The 20,321-nt window shown below is 39.5% G+C and overlaps 1 protein-coding gene across 1 annotated transcript in view; it reads left to right on the top strand.

Annotated features, from left to right (window-relative positions):
• The window catches only part of LOC111078308 (xaa-Pro aminopeptidase ApepP), a 76,325-nt gene extending 57,172 nt beyond the window's left edge, over window positions 1-19,153 (top strand). Inside the window, exons 9-10 of the mRNA XM_041593695.1 lie at window positions 18,754-18,929; window positions 18,986-19,153. Coding sequence (XP_041449629.1) covers window positions 18,754-18,929; window positions 18,986-19,102 — 293 coding nt within the window. The 3' untranslated portion in view covers window positions 19,103-19,153. The remainder of the gene's footprint in view (window positions 1-18,753; window positions 18,930-18,985) is intronic.
• Window positions 19,154-20,321: the final 1,168 nt, after the last annotated feature.

Genomic DNA, 20,321 nt, shown 5'->3' with positions numbered 1-20,321 from the left:
TCTTACATTTAAGTCTTTATGGATATTTTCATTCCGTATGTACCATGGTGCCCCAGTGATAGTTCTTAGTATGTTTGATTGCGCTCTCTCGATTATTTCTAAATTACTAACGCAAGCATTTCCCCATAGCTCGGAGCCGTATGTCCAGATGGGTTTGAGAACTGCATTGTACAAAAGTACTTTGTACTCCAGTTTTATTGGTGAACGGGTGTTTATTAGCCAATGTAGATTACTAGCTTTAAATTTAAGTAGATTTCTCTTCGCTTCGATGTGTTTACGCCAGGTAAGCCTTCTATCCAGATGAACACCAGGGTATGTTACTTCGGTGGTTTGTGGAATGTTGATATTGTTCAGACATAATGGAGGGCAAGATTGTCTGTTTAACGTGAAGGTGACATGCTTGCATCTGCTGTGAATATGATATACAGTGTCGGTCCAAGCACGCTGCCTTGCCGTACACCAGCTTCAATTGGATGATATTCAGAGAAGAAATCTTTGCATCGTACTGCGAAACTTCTTTGCTGTAGGTATGACTCCAATATTCCATGGATGTTCTGTGGAAGTAATATTTTGATTTTGTGGATTAAGCCATCTAACCAAACGCGGTCGAAAGCCTGGGCGACATCCAGAAAAACAGCGGAGCAATACTCCCGTCTTTCAAATGCATTTCGTATCTCAGAGGTTATACGGTTTACATGTTCAATGGTTCCGTGTTTTTCGCGAAATCTAAATTGGTGAGTCGGGATGGCACCGTTGATGTGTAGGTGTTGCTTGATACGATTCAGGAGCAGCTTTTCAAATATCTTTGATAGGCAAGGCAGTAGGCTGATAGGTCTATATGATGATGGCTTGGACTTGTCTTTTCCGGCTTTATGGATCATTGTGATGACTGATTTCCTCCATTCTTGAGGATAATAGCCCCATTTCATCATGCTGTTCAATATCACAGTAAGGAAATACACTGCACAGCTCGGCAATTCTATGATCATTTTAGGGGAGATGAATCGTGGCCCGGAGCTTTCTTTTGCTTTGAGATTTGGTCTTTAAAGACCCTTGTGACTTCTCCTGATTGGAATATGATAGGCGGAGTAGCTTCGAGATTGTTGGTTGGTGGGAGCACAAAGCTATTCGTTGCTGGGTGTGGTTTGAAGACGTTTTCTAGATGGACGGCAAATGTATTTGCCTTCTCTTTGTTGCTGCGAGCCCACCCTCATGTTTGTGTACGCAAAGGTGATTCACTCTCGATTGGTGGGCATTCGCCTGATTTTGCTTTCCACAGTGGGAATCGTTTGCTAGTTGGGGAGAGTTGCTCCATATAGGATATTTGAGCTCGGTTTTTTTCATCTTCTAGGGCTCTGCGTAGTAGGTGGTTGGCTATTTTTAGCCGCTCTTTCGAGGCAGGTGATCTGTGTGCTTGCCACTCTCGGCAAAGCCTTCTTTTATCGCGTAGCAGCACTTCAATGTGCCTAGAAATTTTGCTAGAAGTTAGAAAGTGTGGGCGTTCCGAAAGCTGTGGATAGTCGTAAAGGTGAAGTAGAATGTGCAAGTGATCCGATGATAGATCTGTTAAGTGATCTACATTAATCTGAGCTTGCAGCACCCTTCGTGTAACTGCAAAATCAATCAAGTCGGTTTGCTTGTTTGAATCTGTGGGCCAATATGTGGGCTTGCCCGGAGAGATAAAGTCTAGATTGTTTCGTGGGGTTATGCGTTATATAGTTGTCTTCCTTTCGGGTTGGTAAGTCTAGATCCCCAATGGGTGTGCTTGGCATTGTAGTCACCAGCTGCTATAAATCGGTCACCTAGTAGGTCGAATAATGTTACAAATTCCGTTTCGGAAATGCAGAAGCGTGGTGGGCAGTATACTGCGGCTAGGTTTAGGTAGCCGCTCTGAATTCCAATATGAAGGTATGAAGGTGTAGCAAATGAAGGCAATGGATAATGCCTAATGCGATTCTTGATCAGAACGCCAGTACCTCCATGTGCCTTACCATCGGGATGATGCGACAATAGAAGTTATAGCCATCGAGGTGAAAATAGTTTTTATTTGTTAGGTGAGTCTCTGATATGAGCATGGCGTCAATGTCGTGTTGAGTTAGGAACTGTAAGAGCTCGCATTTGTGCTGCGAAATGGCGTTAGCATTCCAGAAACATATATTTAGACAGGACATTTAAACAGATTTCTGTTTGATTAGGAGCTCCAGGAGGAGATTTTGGTTGCGCATAAGCTCCTGCATCGTTTGTTGTATTGCTACCATTGTGTTTGTTATAGTTACCAGCATTGACTCAATTCCACTAGGCAATTGGGATGGTTTAGCAGGGGTATGTTGGGCAGAGATTTCTGGGATCTGATTTGATGCCTGATGCTGCATTATTCCAGCTGTGGTTGGTTGAAGTGTCGTCTTAGAGACTGGGCGTACGACCCGTTGTTGTAACTTAACGCCTGAGCAAAAGAAACTCCTGGAGTCGTAGTTGATGGTATATATGGTAGGTTTTGTCGGACGACCGGGTTTCGAGCTGCAGTTATTTGTTGGTTTAGGCGATTTTTCAATTCTTTATAGACCGGACAACCTCCAGTTGCTACATTTTTTGGCAGATGGGTCCTCCTTATTTACGGGGCAGGCCTCAGTGAGATGAACATCACCACAGGCAACGCAGACTGCCCGTAGAGTGCAATAGGTTTTCGTGTGTCCATATTCCTGGCAATTTGGACCGGTCAATTTCGTTTGTGTGGTTCCTCAACGGTGATCCTACGGTGCAGTAGATATTGAAGCTTGTATATTGGGTGAACTTCAATCTTACTTATATGCATACTTTCAGGTGTCAGTTCTACCTTGAACATTGGATGTAATCTTTTGCTACTTTTAATTTGGTAGGTGCAGTGTCTGGTTTCCCAGCCGGAAATTCCCCAATAAATTCTATAATAGCCACCTTACACTACCGCACAATTGTCGAAGGTGCGAAAAAATTATGCGAGGCGTTTACACCAAAGCCGCATGTTTTTTCGCATTATTATTCAGCTTTGTTGTTATTGTTTGATACGACAAAAACAGCTCTTTTCTATCGATACCCCATCGATACCCGTCAATACCCCGAATAATTGCAGTATTTTGTATAATTACTAAACAGAATACGGCAACACTTGCCAATGATGAGCCGCATGATTAAAGCCTAGTACTCAGATCCAAAAACTGTTTGCTAGCAAAAAAATTGCGAGTTTTCCTCAAGGAACAAAACCAAATTTTTCTTAAAGATTTGGGGCTTAGAAATGGTTTGATGATATTATTTTTTTATGGCAGAACTTTTTTTGAAGAATTTTTGAAAACTGGTATTTTTTTTTAGCTTTTTTCAGATAACTCTAGTATCTTACGTCTGGTTGTGAAGAACTTTGCTATTTTGATAAGATAATTAAAGCAGCTAGTAGTTAAGCCCAAGCACTTTTTGATTTCAGCTTACCGTCTGGGAAATATAAAACATTGAAATGCAAAAATGATGATTTTTGTGCGGTATTTTTTCGCAATTTTGACTTTATAAACTCAGGTGGTTAATGGTGGTTCAGCAGCCTCTATCGCTTCGGTCCGCCTGCCCTCGTTTAGTCTTTAATTGATCGTCATCATTATCGCACTCACGTTCTACCGTCTTGATCTGGTCCTGAAACCGCAAGAACCTACTTTGCATGCTTTCACACTTTCTCTCGTTTCGTTATACTTACATAACTGTCTTTTATACGGAGATACGAATCGCGCTATACGCTCACAAAATAATCTCGATCATTGCGGGCCTTCTTGCCTTTTTACCCTGCCGCATTATTGTCGAAGGTGCGGAAAATTATGGGAGTCGTTTACACCAAAGCCGCATCTTTTTTCGCATCATTTTTCAGCTTTTTATACCCGTACTCAAAAAAGAGTTAAGGGGTATATTGTATTTGAGGTAAAAGTGGATGTGTGCAACGCAGAGAAGGAAACGTATCCGACCCCATAAAGTATATTCTTGATCAGCATCAATAGTCGAGTCGATATAGCCATGTCAGCCTGTCCGTCAGTCCGACTCGATGAGCGCCTAGATCTCAGAGACTATAAGAGCTAGACAAACCCTTGTACACTGCTACAAGTGTATTTAAAAATTTCGCCCCGGCCCCACAAAGGACGAAAGTCTGTGGCAGGCACAATTTTAAAGATACGATAAAACTAAAAACGCAGTATCGTAGAGAATGACCATATCTACCATAGACTGTTGAATCTGAATCAGATCGGATCATAATTATAGCCAGAATGAAGAAATTTTCAAATGCTTCCCCTGCCCACTCCTGCCAACGACCTTGCAACTCATTTTCCTTCTCGCTCGCACACTCTGCCGCGTTCAGTGCGCGAGCAACCCCTAGCGGAGGAGATGTAGAATCTAAATGGTACATATACAATCTACATGTTAGATGTAGAATATACATATGTAGCAAAAAAATGTAAAATGTAAATTTTTTTTTAAATTCTAAAATTCTAAAAAATCACAAGCTCAAAAGTGTATATACTGACTGAGTACGGGTATAAGTAGAGTCGCGTCCCCAGAAGCGACTCACACATTCCTTTTCGTTATATATATGTAGATTTCAAGAAGTTGGTTCTCCTTCTCTCTCTCGCTATGTAATAGCTCGGTCAAATTTCTCGGTTCTTAACGCTCAATGCTATAAAAAAAAGCTATCTCGATGCAGGATACGTTTTTCACAGGACCCTAAACAGTTTTACAGCTTCGTAAACAGTAAGCGTAGAACTTCCGCACATCCATCCTCGATATCCTTTCTTAATTCGACGGCAAACAATGATCAGGAAATGGCCGATATTTTTGCAGAATTTTTCCAAACAACCTATTCTCATGAAAGCTACTCTGGTCAGCCGTATCCATACAGTTTACCAAGGTCGAATGGCATTTTCAGCCCCGTGTTAAATGAAAGCTCACTGCTTCATGATCTTCGACTAGTTAAGCCGGCTCACTAGGTCCTAACGGAGTTCCCGGCTGTCTACTCAGCTACTGTGCCGACGCTCTGTGTGGAACCCTGCTTAAACTATTCACCCTACCCATTGATTCTTCACGCTTCCCCCTATCTGGAAGGAATCTTTTATTATTCAGCTCCATAAGAAAGGTAGCAAGTCTGATGCAAATATAATTATATCTAAGTTGTCCGCTATCCCTAAAATGTTTGAAAAAATTTGAACTCCGCACTTGCCACATTTCTGCAAATCTTTTATATCTCCAGCTCAGCACGGATTTAAAAGGCGACGATCAAAAAGCACAAGTTTATTAGAGTTCACTTCTTTTATCATTAAAGGCTTCAAAGGTAACTTGCAGACGGATGTTATTAACACCGATTTCAGTAAAGCATTCAAATGTGTAAACAACTCCCTTCTAGCACAATAAATTGACATTTTAGGGTTTTCACCCAATCTTTTGAGATGGATTTCTAGCTACCTTTCTTCTAGGTCTCAAAGAGTCCTTTTCCAAAACTCCTTCTATTCGCCTGTTAAGTTTACTTCTGGAATACCACAGGGCAGACATCTAGGCCCCCTACTTTTCACACTCTTTATTAATGACCTGCCTTCAGTACTCAGTACTCATGTATGCGGATGATGTTAAATTCTGTGCCCAGTATAAGGACATTTCATTTCACTCTCGCTTGCAATCCGATCTCAATAACGTTCAGTCAAATATTTTACACCTTAATGTCTCGAAATGCAAAGTATTGACATTTCTTCGCTTCAGCCCCTTATTGGCTCATGGATCATGGATGACGTAGATAGCCCTGACTTGTTGAACTGTATAAACTTCACGATTCCTATTAGATCCACTAAAAACTTTAGTCCATTGTTCCTTTCACTTTGTAGATCCAATTATTCCTTTCAAAACCCGTTTAGAGTCTTATGCTAGGATTTTAGTTCCCTCTACCTCTAATATAAACCACTAATTCCCTTCCTCTTCTAAAATCACTAATAATTACTATTTCTTTAGTATCTTTGCATGTTTAGCTCTAATTTTCCTCAAATATTAATTGTAAGATATCTTATTTCAGGCTGGAATATGCATCAGCCTGTCCTGGGTTCCTCTACAAGAAATTTGTAGATATGCTGGAACTTAAGGTTCGGGGCTGGCCTTATATGACCGAAAGAGTGGTAGGCAAGGTGGGAAATTATTTGATTCAAGAACTTCTGTCGGTGCTTTTGTTTTCGTTTTATTATTTAATTCTTTCTTTATTTGCTTGGCTGGTTTGTTTATAATTTAGAACCTGCTGGTGTTGTTACTTGCGTTGTGGGCTGGTGGACAGCCTAGTGTAGTCTCTTAAGTTTGGGCTGATGTACTGCTCGTGTAGTGTCTTGAATTTGAACTGCCTAGTGTAGTGTCTTGTGTTCGGGCTGGTGTACTGCCTAGTGCAGCCTCTTGGGTTCGGGCTGCCTGCTTCTTTGGCCGAGCTTGAGCTTTTTTTTTTCTATGGTGTGTCATTGACCTGGAAATAATTAATTATTGCTAACTTATGGTTATTGGGAAACAATATTTGTGGGGTGGGGTAAGTTGGTCAAAGCTTGGTGCTTCGTTGACAATTGGCTAGTGGGTCAGTGGAGTTGAGGAAGTGGTTTGCTGTGACTGCATTGCAGCAGGTGCTGGCTGCAGTTGGGAATTGGGCTTAGGATTGGTTTTTGCTAAATCCGTCTTCGCTGATAGCGAAATAATGCAAGAATTCAATTGGTGTGTGTAGAAGAATGGGTAGAGCTGTTGATCGAGAGTATTTAATTTCAGTAATTGTGTGCGTTGCTTAAGACTATTTTATTTTCCGGAGGTCCTGACACACCGCTATTTGTGGAGAACCGTGGCTAGAGCCATGGTTCGTTCGCTCTGTGTGTATCAGTTTGAATATTGTTGCCGACCAGCGTGGTTGCGCTGACACTCGGATGTTTGCTGCTCTAGCCATGGCTCGATACATAGTCTAACCCCTATCTTTCCTGCATGTTCGCGATCGGGTCGGTAACACGCGTTGCGCGTCATGCGTCAGCGCCTTTCGGTCGGTTGGGCGGGAGGCTACGCATTGCCTGACATCTAATCGACTCAAGATAAGGCATGCAACGCTATTCTCAGGAAACTCAGGAAGAGGGAGGGCAGCTATTCAAAAGCGCTCGAACCAGAACATCCAGATCGGCAGGGCTCTCTGTAATTGAAGCTAAAGTTGTAGGATTAGTAATGGCCAAGATGTGGCCTAAAAGCTTCCTCAGATAATCCAATCGAAAAACTGAGTGGTCAGTGGTACGATAACACTAGTCAACACGACATTTAGGCTGTGGCCCAAAATGACTTTTTCTTATAGGTTTCGGGGTTTAAATTTTTTTAACGAATTATGGTTTTTTATGATTTAGTTTTTTTTTTAAAGAATTTTTTAAAATCTGGTATTTTTTAATGTTTTTTTTCAGGGGTAGTGCTTTTATTTTTCACAAAACTTAAGTTTCACTTCCATTTCAGCAGCGAGTGAGACCGGTCGTGTTTTTGTTCTGTGTTCCCATTTTCATAGTGATTTGCGAAAGGCATAAAAAAAGTGATTCAAACAAATTTTTTCAGGGTCAAACGCGTGTTTGCCTGTGGTAAAATCAAAGATATATCAATTCATCAAAAGAAAACTTTGATTCTTTCCCTGAGGTGGGTGAGTTTTTGGCAAGCTGGTTAAACCAGCGAAAAGCATGGCGTCAGTAAAAATGAAACCTCCGGACCAGACACTTAACAGCAATAAAAGACATTCCAAAACTGACTATGATAGAAAACTAAACGTTTTAAGCCCATCCTTGAAAGAAGACTTTTTGGACAGTAAGAGCATCCGGTAAAAAAAGGCGAAATAAAAGTACATTCCAAAAAGCTATGAAACGGCCTGGGTTTTGGACAGCTAAGGGGGGCGAAGGTGCAAATGGATTATTTCTCTTTGAGAAAATCAGACATCTGAAAATTAAAGGTATAAAAGAAATTGTTTCGCTGGCTCCGACCTTATACAAAATATATTTCTCAAATTTTACTGACGCAAACACTCTGGTTAAAAATAGCGATTTGAAAAAGATGAATATAGTAGCATTTATACCACGGAATTATGTGGAATCCTTTGGTATAATCAAAGGTGTTCCACTAGATTTTTCGAATGAGGAAATCAAGGAGAACATAATGTCAAGTATCGCGATAAAATCCCTAGAAAGATTTGCAAGGAGGGAAAAAATGTTGATGGATGATACCAACTCAGAATTTAAGTTCATACCAACCGAGACGGTAAAAATCGGGTTTGAGGGTGCCGACATTCCAGAAAAGATCTCACTTTTCGGGATATGCAGCATGAAGGTATATCAATATATTCCAAAAGTGCGTCAGTGCTTTAACTGTGGCAGAATTGGGCACACTTCGGCCAGATGCAAATCGGCGAGAAGGTGCAACAAATGTGGAGTGGGAGATTGCATCGGAACATGCACGGTTCTAAAGTGCATTTTATGCAATGGGAAGAATCATTCAGCCAGGGACAGATTTGTTTGCCCAGTATGGGAAAAAGAAAATGACATTAATAAGATTATGACAATAAAGAAAATAGCAAGAAAGGAAGTGCTAAATACGTATTCAGTCCATCAGAATTATTCACAGATGGAAAATTATGAGGTTAATTTTCCCAAATTAGACAGAACTGAGGAAAATATACAAAATAAAAACATCAAAGCCAATGAAATACTCAAAAAGCATAGTTATGCTAGCAGAGTAAATCAAAGACCAACCATTCCCATACAAAAACCACATTTTCAGCTAGAAGCTTATACAAACGATACTAGTGACCATATACCGGTCGCTGGTTATCAGAATTCAGAAGAAAACAAATGTACTATCCAGCAGGTTATAAGCATGTTTTCGCAGTTCAGTTCAGTAAGTGGCATACGAAATATGTCCAAAAATTACACCAATACCAACGAAAATACAACGAAAATACCACAAAGGAAATATAGGACACCAACAGAAGAAAATGAGAAAAGTTTAAAGTCTCGACGTGAATATGAAGTGCTTACAGCATAATATTCAATCGATAAAAGCAAACAAAAATGATCTCGAATTTTTTTTAAATAACGGAGACTTCAGTATTGCCATTCTGGCTGAAGTTTTTTCTCACGATCTCAGCTTCAGGAAATTAGCAAATTTCAAATTAATTGAAAAATACAGAGATGATGGCTATGGAGGCGTAGCGATCGCTTATAGAAATGATCTTAAAATGAAAAGATAACCTATGAATCTGATCAGGACATTGTTATTGCAAGCACTACCCATAATAAACTAAATCTTTTTATCGCTTCCATATATTTTGAACCAACAACATCGATTGAAACCTTTAAGCAAGCTATAAATAACCTTCTGGAAAAATTAGACCCCTTTGAAAATGCAATTGTGGCAGGGGATTTTAACGCTAGACACATAGGTTTTGGTGACACAATAAACAGTAGAAAAGGGGCTTTTTTAAAGCAAGCGATGAACAATGCAGGATATGCTCTGGTAAATGATCGATGTCCTACATTTAGGAGAAATATAGATTCAATTGCAGGGTCCGTCTTGGACCTCACCTTTGTAAAGGGTATTAAAGTTCAGAATTGGAATTGTGAGAAACTGTTTCTGGGAGGCAGTCACCACCACCCTATAAGTTTTGAATTGATTGGAAGAGGAAAAAAGCTAAGTAAGTTTCTAGCTAAAAACAAACTAATTAAAAAACTGGGAAAAATAGATATAAAAAAAAACATAGGAGACTTAGCCAAATGCATGCAACATGAAATCAATGCTGCTACCTTTGAAGTTGACAACAAATGGCCAAAGTTATGGTGGGATGAGAGGTTAGCCAAACTATTTAACGAATTCTCTGAGGCCCAAAAAAAGGCATGCTCGGAGCCAGCTTTTCAGAATTATTGCAAGGCAGTAGATCTAAAAATCCAATGGAAGAAGGCAGTCAAAATTGCAAAGAAAACTAGCTACGCCAGGAAACTAACAGAGCTCAATGTGAAGGCAAATACTAGGGAAGCCTGGAAGTTTCTAGCTAACCTTAAAAATTGCAACATAGAAACTCAAGAACAATTTGATTTAGAAAAAGCTGGGTCGTACTTAGAATGGCTAAAAGAACAAGTACCTGCTGAAGCCAGAAGCATTGATGCCACCTTGCATGCATCAAAAGAAAACGAGAATCCGAAATTTGCTCTTGAAGATCTAGAAATGGTCCTAGGTCGAAACAAAAAAACATCAGGAGGCTTTGACAAGATCACTTATGAGATGCTCAACGCATTAAACAGGGACACTAAGGCAGAATTAGTCAAATTCTACAACAACAAAATTGCAAACTGTGAAGTACCACGCCAATCCAAAAAAAAAACAAAGATCTATCAGACATAAAAAATTTTCGACCAATATCCTTAATATCGGTCCTGGCCAAAACAGTTAACAGTATTATCAAAATCAAGCTTGAAAAATATATACAGGACAACGAAATTCTACCCTATAGGTCTTATGCGTATCAGAAGGATAAGTCAGCTGCAATGTGCATTAATGATGTGATCAATGAGGTAGCTGCAAGGAAAAAAAGCAAGGAGCATGTGATAGTAGCGGCTGTTGATCTAAACAACGCTTACAACTGTGTAAACTTGAATTTTTTAAAGATGTTAATGGAAAATGAAAGTTTTCCGAAAATGTGGACTGGATTATAAGTTTCATGTCCATTAGGTTGCTAAGACTGGGAGATGCAGTAGAAGTGGTGCAAGGAGGATTACCCCAGGGATCATGTCTTTCACCACTACTTTTTAATATCTACACCAAAAGACTACATCAGGTAGAGGACTGCAACACACAAATCATGCAATTTGCCGACGATTTTATATTGGTGTCACACGGGTATAACTATGCGGCTGTAGTTGCAAATCTGAAAAACAAATTAAACGATTTTAGCCTATTATGTGGCGATCTGGGTTTCAGTTTCAATCCTAGCAAATCTGTGATTATGAACATGGGAAGGAAAGGTGGAAGGTCTCTGAACATAGAAGTTAAAAATGTTCTAATACCAGTGAAAAAAAGCTTTTTATTTCTAGGCAGGCTTATAAGTTCTAACATGTCCAATACCAGTCATATAAAAATGGTAAAAGAAGTAACTAGGAAAAGCAGTAGGCTTATACAATTAGCGACAACTATCAAGTCGGGACTGAAACCTAAGACTAGCGTTAATATCTTCAAATCGTTTATAAGAAGCAAGCAAGAATATGCAATTACCAGATTCTCTGACATGGGAGTTGGGTCCAATAAAGACATGGAAATTGCACAGGCAGGAGTGCTGAGAAGATGTGTAGGTGTGCCTCCTGATACAAGCAAGCACGAAATCTTTGTGTTGGCGGGAATAATGCCTCCAAGTTTCAGGGCTAAGTGGCTTACAGCTAAAGAACTTTTCAAGGTCAAGAAGCTGAATCCCAGGATGTTCGATAGCATATGACTATCAAAAGCAAAGACGAGTTAACACTTGTACCTTAGAAGAATTTAAAACTTTCTTCGACAATTCACAAAGCTGTGATAATTATAAACACTGTAAAAAGATTAATTTAAGAGAAAAAGAAATGACAAAGAACAAAGAAGAATACTCGAGGGAGGAAATCAGAGCCAGATTCTCTGAAATCTTGGAAAAATATTCAAAAGAAGGCTGGAATATTCTGTCCACAGATGCATCGGTCATGCAGGAGAGGTGTGGTATAGGAATTGTAGAGTTACCCAGTGGAAATATATATAAATATAGAACAGTAACTAGGCTTTCATCTGTAGGGGCCGAACTGATAGGTATTAAAAAAGCGAGTGAGATATGTGCCAATAATGGATACAGAAAAGCTGTTATTTGTTGTTATGGTCTAGGAGCGATAAAACTAGTAAACAATAAACAAACAGACTCATACATAGTAAGAGACATTCACAATATTATCGACACATCAGGCATGCAAAAACTGGATATTCTATGGATTCCTGGGCACAAAGGGGTAACGATAAACGAAAAGGCTGATATGGCAGCAAAAGACGCCATACGAGAAGGGGAAACCATTTACATTCAATTTAGTGTGAAAGAAGCCTTAAGAGAAATTAAAAACTCCTTAGAATAAAAGTGGAACGAGGAGTATAAACAAAAATGTAGTAACAAGTGCACCAGTTTAATTGAAATCTTTCCAAACATACCCAAAAAACCATGGCACTATAATTTAAAATGGAATGCAAAAAGCATAAAGACAATAAACAGACTGATGACAGGACACACGTACGATAAAGCCTTTCTATACAAAATTAAAGCGATTGATTCGGATATCTGTGAGTCATGTAATGTCACAGAATCCGCTGAACATCTGCTTTTTAAATGCCAAAGATTCGTCCGTCTTAGGGGTAAGTATCGAATTTTTAAATATTATAAAGATCTAAATGAACTCTTGATCAAAAAAGAGCCACTCCACCTCAGAGAACTGGCACAGTTTATAAAAAGCGCTAATATGGACTTTTAAGCATTTTGTGATAAATCATTTTAGATTAATAAAGTATAGGGAAATGACTTTTAACGCCTGTCAAGCTCGCTGACAGGAAGTCTGTGCAGGCCAAAAGGGGAGGCCTGTTTAAAAAAAAAAATATATATATATATATATAAAAATTACAAAAAAGATACAATTTTCACAAACAAGTTTTTAAACAAAACTTTCGGAGGTTTTACACTCTTCGATCTGTTTGTCAAACTCTCAAGATCTCACTAAACACATATTTCTGGAGACACACCATGGGCCCATCAAGCGTCCGAACCTGAATAATCGGACAATAAGTCACACACTAGTACCTGATCAATGTGGCAACACAGCTGCGATCAAACCCCTGTCATCCATGCGATGATTTAATCAAAAAAAAAAAAAACTTAAGTTTCTTATATCTGGTTGCATAGAACTTTGCAGTTCTGAAAAGCTGACAAATGCAGCTATAAATACGACCTTTTGTATCTTTGTATCTTCAGCTTAACGCCTGGAAGATATTAAGCTTTCAAATTCAAATTTCATAATTTTTTGCGGTATTTTCCCCGATATTTTGACTTTAAAAACTCAGGAAAAGTCGAAAAAAAAATTGTTCTTGGAATGCATTTTTAGTTTTAGATAGACGCATTAGGCGTCGTTTAATGTATTGTTCATTAAAATTTATGGATAAACGCAGCCAAATTGCAGCCGTTTGACCAAAACGACTTAAAACTTATTTTACCTGGAAAATACCGTCCGGTTCGTTGCTGCCAATGCCAAAGGAACTCATGTGATACAAGTGTATTTCAAAATTTCTTCCCGCCCCCTTCCGCCCGCACAAAGGACGAAAATCTGTGGCAGACGCAGTATCGTAGAGAATACCCATATATACCAGAGTGCCGAATCTGAATCAGATCGGATCATAATTATAGCCAAAATGAAGAAATTAATTTTCAGTTGCTTCCTCCGCCTCCCCCTGCCAGAGACACGCTACTCATTCTCTTTCTCGCTCGCACACTCTGCCGCGTTCAGTGCGTGAACCACCCCTAACGGAGGAGATGTAGAATATGAATGGTACATCTATAATCTGCATTTAAGATGTAAAATGTACATTGTAGATGTAGATAAGAGATGTAGCAAAAAAATGTAAAATGTAAAATTTGTTTTTTTATTTTAAAATTCTAAAAAATCATAAGCTCAAAAATGTATATACTGACTAAGTACGGGTATAAGTAGAGTCGCGACTCCAGAAGCGACTCACACGTTCCTTCTCGTTTTTTTCGACTTTTGACGAGTTTTTAAAGTCAAAATTTCGAAAAAAAAATCCCCCAATTAAGAAATTTGAATTTGAAAGCTTAATATCTTCCAGGCGTTAAGCTGCAGATACAAAGTGTATGGGTCGGATTTATAGCTGCATTTGTCAGCTTTTCAGAACTGCAAAGTTCTATGCAACCAGATATAAGAAGGTAGTGTAATTCTTGTAGTTGTCCGTCTTCACTGTACATCCACTCTCCTCAAAAAGCAAATATTGGGATGGACTAAGTGCCAGAAGAGCTTGAGGTTCAGTGCAAAGATTCCTTGAATGATCGCTGATTTGGTGGTGCGCTGAACTGGATACTTCCTGGGAAAGATGATTTGCTGACGGCCAGCAAACAACAACGAAGATAGCGGTCCACAAGCCAAAGGTGGGAGGTCGCTCAGATGTGTCAGAAGAGTAGCACGCGAAGACATATCAGTCAAATGAAGACTGTTTGCAGACTACTGACACGATAAGTTTCAATGCACTGCTATATAAACCATTGTAGCAACGACAGGTAAAACTAGCTCAGGGTAGTCGTACGGCTGCTCTTCTGTTGGCAATGCATGAACTGAACGAGTGCAGGGGCGCGATGAAGACTAAATGTTCGATAACGAGAGCATAGGTTGAGAGCATATAGCATTGACCTGCTGATAAAGGTCCAGTTGGTTTCTCCAAAACCGTATTGGACCCCTCCTGAGAGCGGGAGCCAGATTTGAAGACATCCATGTATACGTCACGAAAATAAATTTCTGCATCAACTGGCTGCTCTGCCTGCTCATCTGTTGTCAACTGTTGCATTAACCCCTCAGAGAAGCATAAGGTAGGCTGTTGCATAGGGCTTAGACAAGGGGGCGGATTACTCCCTGGTGAAAGCTGCCTGCCAACCGTATAAGCAATAATAGTTGCTGCATAAACCTTAGAAGTAGGAGGCAGGTGAGGATATCGACTAGCGATTTCACGCCGAATCTAAGTATACAGCGTCATGAACAGATAATGAAAGTTGTCCAACGATCCAATGCGAGTCTTGTCGCAACTTCTGAAGCTTATTGTGGTGGGTTTTAAAAGTGCCCTGTAGCTCCTCGATCTCCTGTAGCCTCACAAAGAGAATAAAGTAGTGGCACTCTGTCAACTTACTCCCGCAAGTAGCATTCAACTTTTTCAATGTTTCAAAGATTACCGGTTCTTTTACTCTCAGGAAAATCGCTTTGTTTTGCGAAGCTGTAATGCAATGTCACTTGCACCATCTCTCTCTATAATAGTAACGGTGTAAGAAAAAAGTTTCTTACGGGAAGATGAAGCCAAAGAGTACGCGCGTAAGAGACGGGAATGAAAACCGCAAGCCAGCAGCTATGCCTATATGCAAGGCCGGCTAGTATATGCACCTATATGGTCAATGACACTGGTTGAGACAGCAGGAAATTGAAACAAACGCACAAGTGCCGTGAGTTTGTGATTTGCACTACCGTATTTTTGATTGTCGGTGTACCCTACAACTAGTGTAACAACAGGTGTAACAACGGTGTAAACTAGCGAGCTTTTTAACTAATTGTTGGAATTGCTGTAATGAATAAAAAGTGGTTGGTTTTTTGTTAAATATATTTAGTTTATCAATTGCGCGGTAGAATAGCCTTTTTACAGTGGATTCATCATTGGATTTTTCCGTTAAATGGAACATGCGACAATAGGGCCTATAAGAGCCCTGTGGATAAAAGACGACAATGATGCGGCCGTATCTTTAATCATGCGGCGCATCATTGGCAAGTGATGCCGTATTCTGTCTAGTATTTTTACAAAATATAATACAATTATTCGAGGTATCGACGGCTATCGATGGGGTATCGATAACAAATAGCTTTTTTGTCGCATCAAACAATAAGAACCGAGAAGGAACGTGTGAGTCGCTTCTGGGGATGCGACTCTACTTATACCCGTACTCAGTCAGTATATGTATACATTTTTGAGATTACGATTTTTTAGAATTTTAGAATAAAAGAAAAAAATTTTACATCTTACATTTTTTTGGTACATCTGCTATCTACATCTACATATACAATGTATATTCTACATCTAACATGTAGATTATACATGTACCATTTAGATTCTACATCTCCTCCGCTAGGGGTTGCTCGAGCACTGAACGCGGCGAGTGTGCGAGCGAAAAGGAAAATGAATAGAGACTCTGGCAGGATAGGCCAGGGGAAGCAACTGAAAATTAATTTCTTCATTCTGGCTATAATTATGATCCGATCTGATTCAGATTCAACAGTCTATGGTAGATATGGTCATTCTCTACGATACTGCGTTTTTAGTTTTATCGTATCTTTAAAATTGTGCCTGCCACAGACTTTCGTCCTTTGTGGGGCCGGGGCGAAATTTTTAAATACACTTGTAGCAGTGTACAAGGGTTTGTCTAGCTCTTATAGTCTCTGAGATCTAGGCGCTCATCGAGTCGGACTGACGGACAGGCTGACATGGCTATATCGACTCGACTATTGATGCTGATCAAGAATATACTTTATGGGGTCGGATACGTTTCCTTCTCTGCGTTGCACACATCCACTTTTACCTCAAATACAATATACCCCTTAACTCTTTTTTGAGTACGGGTATAAAAAGCTGAAAAATGATGCGAAAAAAGATGCGGCTTTGGTGTAAACGACTCGCATAATTTTCCGCACCTTCGACAATAATGCGGCAGGGTAAAAAGGCAAGAAGGCCCGCAATGATCGAGATTATTTTGTGAGCGTATAGCGCGATTCGTATCTCCGTATAAAAGACAGTTATGTAAGTATAACAAAACGAGAGAAAGTGTGAAAGCATGCAAAGTAGGTTCTTGCGGTTTCAGGACCAGATCAAGACGGTAGAACGTGAGTGCGATAATGATGACGATCAATTAAAGACTAAACGAGGGCAGGCGGACCGAAGCGATAGAGGCTGCTGAACCACCATTAACCACCTGAGTTTATAAAGTCAAAATTTCGAAAAAATACCGCACAAAAATCATCATTTTTGCATTTCAATGTTTTATATTTCCCAGACGGTAAGCTGAAATCAAAAAGTGCTTGGGCTTAACTACTAGCTGCTTTAATTATCTTTTCAAAATAGCAAAGTTCTTCACAACCAGACGTAAGATACTAGAGTTATCTGAAAAAAGCTAAACAAAAATACCAGTTTTCAAAAATTCTTCAAAAAAAAGTTCTGCCATAAAAAAAAAATATCATCAAACCATTTCTAAGCCCCAAATCTTTAAGAAAAATTTGGTTTTGTTCCTTGAGGAAAACTCGTGTCGACTAGTGTAGTCAGACACAATTACCTTGCCAATAAAATATTGGTGAGCCCAGGATATGCCTGGGGAAAAGCGACCCCAGCCGAAGAAGTGCATTTTATTAACTTTAAACAAATCCAAGCAGCTGTCTGAGCAGTGTTACCGTACGGAATGCAGTGCACACCACTGGTCACACCACTGGCCGCTAGAAGAAAATATGCAATTTTTTTTGCTAGCAAACAGTTTTTGGATCTGAGTACTAGGCTTTAATCATGCGGCTCATCATTGGCAAGTGTTGCCGTATTCTGTTTAGTATTTATACAAAATACTGCAATTATTCGGGGTATTGACGGGTATCGATGGGGTATCGATAGAAAACAGCTGTTTTTGTCGTATCAAACAATAACAACAAAGCTGAATAATAATGCGAAAAAAGATGCGGCTTTGGTGTAAACGCCTCGCATAATTTTTTCGCACCTTCGACAATTGTGCGGTAGTGTAAGATGGCTATTATAGAATTTGTTGGGGAATTTCCGGCTGGGAAACCAGACACTGTTGTTGAATTAACCATCATTATATTGAAGTGATAGCCATCCTCTCCACGACAGAACATAATTACTAAGGTAAGGTACTAAGGTTGTTCGATTGAACACGCGCAAGCTCTTGCGGAATGTGGTTTGGATTTCGGAAATGCCAGGTAGCGGGTGGTTTTTATACCCGTATTCAAAAAAGAGTTAAGGGGTATACTAGATTTGTAAAAGTGGATGTGTGCAACGCAGAGAAGGAAACGTTTCCGACCCCATAAAGTATATATATTCTTGATCAGCATCAATAGCCGAGTCCATATAGCCATGTCTGTCTTTCCGTCTGTCCGTCCGTCCATCTTGATGAGCGCTTTGATCTGAGAGACTATAAGAGCTGGAGAAACCAAATTTGGTTTCCAGACTCATGTGATATCACACTGCTACAAGTGTATTCAAAAATTTCGCTCCGCCCCCTTCCGCCCCCACAAAGGACGAAAATCTGTGCCGGGCACATTTTTAAAGATACGCTAAAACTGAAAACGCAGTATCGTAGAGAATGCGCATATCTACCAGATTGCCGAATCTGAACTAGATCGGATCATAATTATAGCCAGAATGAAGAAATTAATTTTCTGTTGCGGATCCTAGCGGATTAGATGTAGAATCTAAATGGTACATGTACAATCTACATTTTAGATGTGGAATATACATTGTAGATGTAGATAATAAATGTAGCAAAATAATGTAAAATGTAAATTTTTTTTTTAATTTTTAAAATTCCCAAAAATCATAAGCTCAAAAATGTATATACTGACTGAGTACGGGTATAAGTAGAGTCGCGTCTTTTGAAGCGACTCACACGTTCCTTCTCGTTATTAACGTTTTAACCAGAAATATAAGTTTTCCGACAAGGAGGTCGTGACAATTTCTTTGCTCAATCTCTTCAGTTCATGCTATATTACTCCTTTGTATATATGTAGTCAGTTCATTTTTGTGATGCAAGGGAACGAAGTCAGACCGATTGTGGGTGTGCTCGTCGCGAGTTGCTCGATGACTTTGAAAATGTTAAATTAGGATCTTTTAGGATTATAAAAGCTATAAATATAACAAAAATACCTTTTGTTTTTTCAGAGCCAGGGTTCTATCAGGATGGGGAATTCGGAATACGCATTGAAGACATTGTGCAAATTGTGCCAGCACAATTAGCCCATAATTTTTCAAACCGTGGAGCCTTAACTTTTAAAACCATTACTATGTGCCCAAAGCAGACAAAAATGATTATAAAAGAACTCTTAACTGATCTTGAGGTAAAAATAAACAATAATAGTTTTCGTCTTTTTAAACAATTTTTCTTTTTTTTTAGATCCAGTTGCTTAATAGCTATCATCAACAAGTTTGGGATAACCTTTCCCCGATATTGTCTCAGCAAGGCGACTCTTTTACTTTATCTTGGCTAAGAAAAGAAACGCAGCCAATATAATATTATATTATATTATATATTCATTTAAAATATACATACAACATAAACTTTAGCTGACTCATATATATATGCAGTTCGATGACCACTTAAATTGCCTAAGCCCACAAATCTTTCTAGCGGGAAAAAACCAGAAACTTTGACGGAGTTTCGGTCTGGACTTGAGTGTCGATGTACATATTTTACGTCAGCGTCGTTCATGATATCAGCTACGATGTAGCTGATTTTCTATGGCACATTTTTTATACCCGTACTCAAAAAAGAGTTAAGGGGTATATTAGATTTTTGGTAAAAAAGGATGTGTGTAACGCAAAAAAGGAAACGTTTCCGACCCCATAAAGTATATATATTCTTGATCAGCATCAATAGCCGAGTCGATATAGCCATGTCTGTCTGTCCGTCTCGATGAGCGCCTGGATCTCAGAGACTATAAGAGCTAGAGCAACCAAATTTGGTTTCCAGGCTCATGTGATATCACACTGCTACAAGTGTATTTCAAAATTTCGCCCCGCCCCCACAAAGGACGAAAATCGGTGGCAGGCACATTTTTAAAGATACGATAAAACTAAAAACGCTCTATCGTAGAGAATGCCCATATCTACCAGATTGCCGAATCTGAATTAGATCGGATCATAATTGTAGCCAGAATGAAGAAATTCATTTTCTGTTGGTTCTTCCACCCCCTCCTGCCAGAAACCCGCTACCTATCTCTTTCTCGCTCGCACACTCTGCCGCGTTCAGTGCGCTAGCAACCTCTATCGGAGGAGATGTAGAATCTAAATGGAACATGTACAATCTGCATCTTAGATGTAGAATATACATTGTAGATGTAGATGTAGATATCAGACGTAGCGAAAAAATTTAAGATGTAAATTTTTTTTTTTATTCGAAAATTCTAAAAAATCATATGCTTAAAAATGTATAAATTAATTATTCGATATTCCCGTTACTTAAGCCGCGGCATTAGCCATCGGCAGAGAAAGATCGGATATGTTTTATGTAATTTTATTCCGGCCTACTGGCACGGTTCAAAGTGATTAAAAGACTAAAAGTACAAAATGATATAATTATGCATAAGTCCCCCCAGCCTGGGCAGCGCTGCGCGAGCAGCGGTCTCCAGTTTCGCTGCGTCAGCGCCTCGTGCGGACCCCGTTGGTCGAGCGGATGTTTATGCAACATAGTAATATGTTGCCGCCCCTTTCCATGCCAGCGCTGGGTCAGC

The sequence above is a fragment of the Drosophila obscura genome, unplaced genomic scaffold, assembly GCF_018151105.1.
Source record: "Drosophila obscura isolate BZ-5 IFL unplaced genomic scaffold, ASM1815110v1 contig_194, whole genome shotgun sequence".
Lineage (NCBI taxonomy): Eukaryota > Metazoa > Arthropoda > Insecta > Diptera > Drosophilidae > Drosophila > Drosophila obscura.
The sequence above is the reverse complement of the archived record's forward strand: the minus strand, read 5'-3'. Positions and strand labels throughout refer to the sequence as shown.